Below are 2699 nucleotides of genomic sequence, written 5' to 3'. Positions count from 1 at the left end.
TTACCACTTTTATCTAATCTTTCCAAGGACCAGTTTTTTTTTTTCTTTTCCCAGATTTTATTTTAAAGTTTTAAAATTACAACGTCAGCAAATTTCTCCCGGCACAAGTAACACTTGTTTAAAAAAGGTGGGGATGGGGTGGGGTGGCGCAAGTGCTTGATTTTTCATATTAAAAATAAGACAGACAACTGTACAGGTTTTTTCTCCCAGCTCCTGATGTAAAACCTAAGCAGTAGCCCTAGGTATGCATATATACAAATACACACACATGCACATAGATCTAGCTCTATAACTATGTAGCAAATTCCAAATCAGCTGCAGTATGTCTTACCGTCCACTCCCTGCCCCTCCCCCTCCCCTCTACATCTACCTAAAAAAACAAAAAACAAAAAAACCAGACTCAGAATTAAAAAGAGGTCGGGAGGTTTTTAAGCAGCTGGTGGTGGGACTGGAGCCCCACCAGACCAAGCAAAGCCACGTCTTTAGAGAAGGGACAAAACAGACATAAAAAGTCGTCCCAAGGTGATAACAATCCATCAAACTGTATGGAAAAACCCAAGTTTCAGCAGGGCACACTGAGGCACTTGGCTGACTCCCCATCCTTCCCCCAAAGTTTCCACTCCCATTAAGAGATTTGGCCTATGCCACAGAGCCCCCTCCCCCATAGCTGATTTCTAGCTGATAGTGAAAAGCTAGTTTCTCCAAGCAGCTGCGACTTGTCCCTCCCCCCCCCTTCCCTAAGACAATAGGGAGGCCAGAAGGGCACTCAGACCGAGGAGAGAAGGACCTGGCCTTGGACCCCCTGCTGCTCTCCCCTCTCACCCCAGTAAAGATTGTGAAATTCTCACAGGGGTGCCCAACTTAAAAAACAAAACAAAACACCTTAAAGACACTCCTACAGACCTTTACAATAAATTCCTGGGCTCCCTCTCCTTTAGGAGGACAAACTGCTGAGCCTGTTCTCTCCATCCCCATCTACCCTCATAGCAACCCCCCTAACACAACACACACCCCACCCAAACCCGAACCCCATTAAGATTAATAGCGAATCAACAAAACGAAATTTAAGTACATCCTCATCGTTACAGAGATGAGATTTGTTGTTGCGGTCCTTGCACAACTGGAAGGAAAAAGCAATTATTCCACAATCTCCGAGGAATTCAAAGTCTGTCTCTTACAAAGTCAGAACAAACGGGGCAAAGGGTTGCAAAGAATCAAGGAAGAAAGGAAAAAAGTATTTACAGAGTGAGAGAGTGGAGTGTCCGTAAGAAAAGGCTTCCTCCTCACTTCTTCTTGCCAGCCCTCTTGGCACTGGACTTGGCTTTGGGCTTCACCGGTTTGGCCTTCTTGGGCTTGGATGCCTTGACTGGCTTGGCCTTGACAACCTTGGTTTTTTTTGTTTTCTTGGGTGTGGCAGCCGCCTTCTTCTTGGCCTTCTTGACTGGGGTGGCTTTAGGTTTCTTGCTTGGGTCTTTGGAGGCAGCCTTCTTGGGCTTGGCTGCCTTCTTTGGTGTGGCCACCTTCTTGACCTCCTTCTTGGTCTTCTTGAAGGCCACTGCCCTCTTGGGCTCATTGCTCTTGGCCAGCTGGAAGGACCCAGTGGCACCCACCCCTTTGGTTTGCTTGAGGACCCCGGTGGTTACCAGGCGCTTGATGGACAACTTGATCTGGGAGTCGGCATTCTCCCCCACCTTGTAGTGGCTCTTGATGTACTGGCTCTGGATGGACTGGTGCAAGGAGCCAGCATGGTTCTTCTCGGCCTGGATGGCAGCCACGATCATGTCGGAATACTTGGGGTGGTCTGTGGACTTCTTAGAGGGTTTGGCGCGCTTGGGCTTGGCTGCAGGGGCGGATGTGCAGTTCTCGGTTATGGTGACCTGCCTGGTCCCACTGCTGAAGGCGCCTTCCCAAGGGCCAGCCCTCGGAGGGATCTGCTCTCGGCCCTCTAGCTACCAGCCCCGTCCAGACTCCGGCAGCAGGGATGCTGGTGAGAAGACGCTGCTGCTTCCACCCGCGCAGGTCGTGGGAGGGCTCGCTGGGCGGGCTCTGCGTGGCCCAGCCCCGCCGGCCTACCGCTCAGTCCCACTGCCTAGCTCCTGCTCTGCCTCCGCCTCCTCCACCTCCCCTTTCCCAGCTCCGCTGTCTCAAGAACCAGTTTTTTGATTCATTAATTCTTTGTATTGTTTTCTTTGTCTTGAATGCGTTAATTTCTGCTCTCATCTTTATAATTTTCTCCTGTCTTTGGGTTTAGGATTTGGTTTGCTCTTCCTTTTCTGTAGGGTTGAGGTGTACCATTAGGGTGTTTATTTGTTCCCATTCTATTTTCCTAGTGTAAGAGTTCACAGCTATAAATTTCCCTCTAAAAATAGCTGCTTTTATTGCATCCCATAAGTTCTGATAAGTTGTGCTTGAATTTTCATTGAATTGTAGATATTGTTTAATTTCTTGTTTAATGTCATCTATAACCTATTGGTTGCTGAGGAGGGTGTTGTTTAATTTACAGGTATTCATGGGTTTTTTTTCTGGTTTCTTTTGTCATTTATTTCCAGTTTCTTTGCACTGTAGTCAAGATAATATTCATGGGATAATTTTTGGTTTTTGCATCTACTTAAGCATAACCTATGGACTAGTATGTGATCAGTTTTAGAAAATGATCCATGTGCAGCTTTAAAAAATGTGTATTTACCTGTGGTTGGGTA

At 47.2% G+C, this 2699-nt stretch overlaps 1 protein-coding gene across 1 annotated transcript in view; it reads right to left on the bottom strand.

The window, feature by feature from the left end:
* Nucleotides 1-883: 883 nt before the first annotated feature.
* LOC101581091 (histone H1.0-like) overlaps nt 884-2699 on the bottom strand; it is a 54302-nt gene continuing 52486 nt past the window's right edge. The window contains exon 3 of the mRNA XM_023710154.1: nt 884-1949. Within this exon, the coding sequence (XP_023565922.1) occupies nt 1284-1949 (666 nt within the window). The 3' untranslated portion in view covers nt 884-1283. The remainder of the gene's footprint in view (nt 1950-2699) is intronic.

Source organism: Octodon degus, unplaced genomic scaffold (assembly GCF_000260255.1).
Source record: "Octodon degus isolate 3935 unplaced genomic scaffold, OctDeg1.0 scaffold00016, whole genome shotgun sequence".
Classification (NCBI taxonomy): Eukaryota; Metazoa; Chordata; class Mammalia; order Rodentia; family Octodontidae; genus Octodon; species Octodon degus.
The sequence above is the reverse complement of the archived record's forward strand: the minus strand, read 5'-3'. Positions and strand labels throughout refer to the sequence as shown.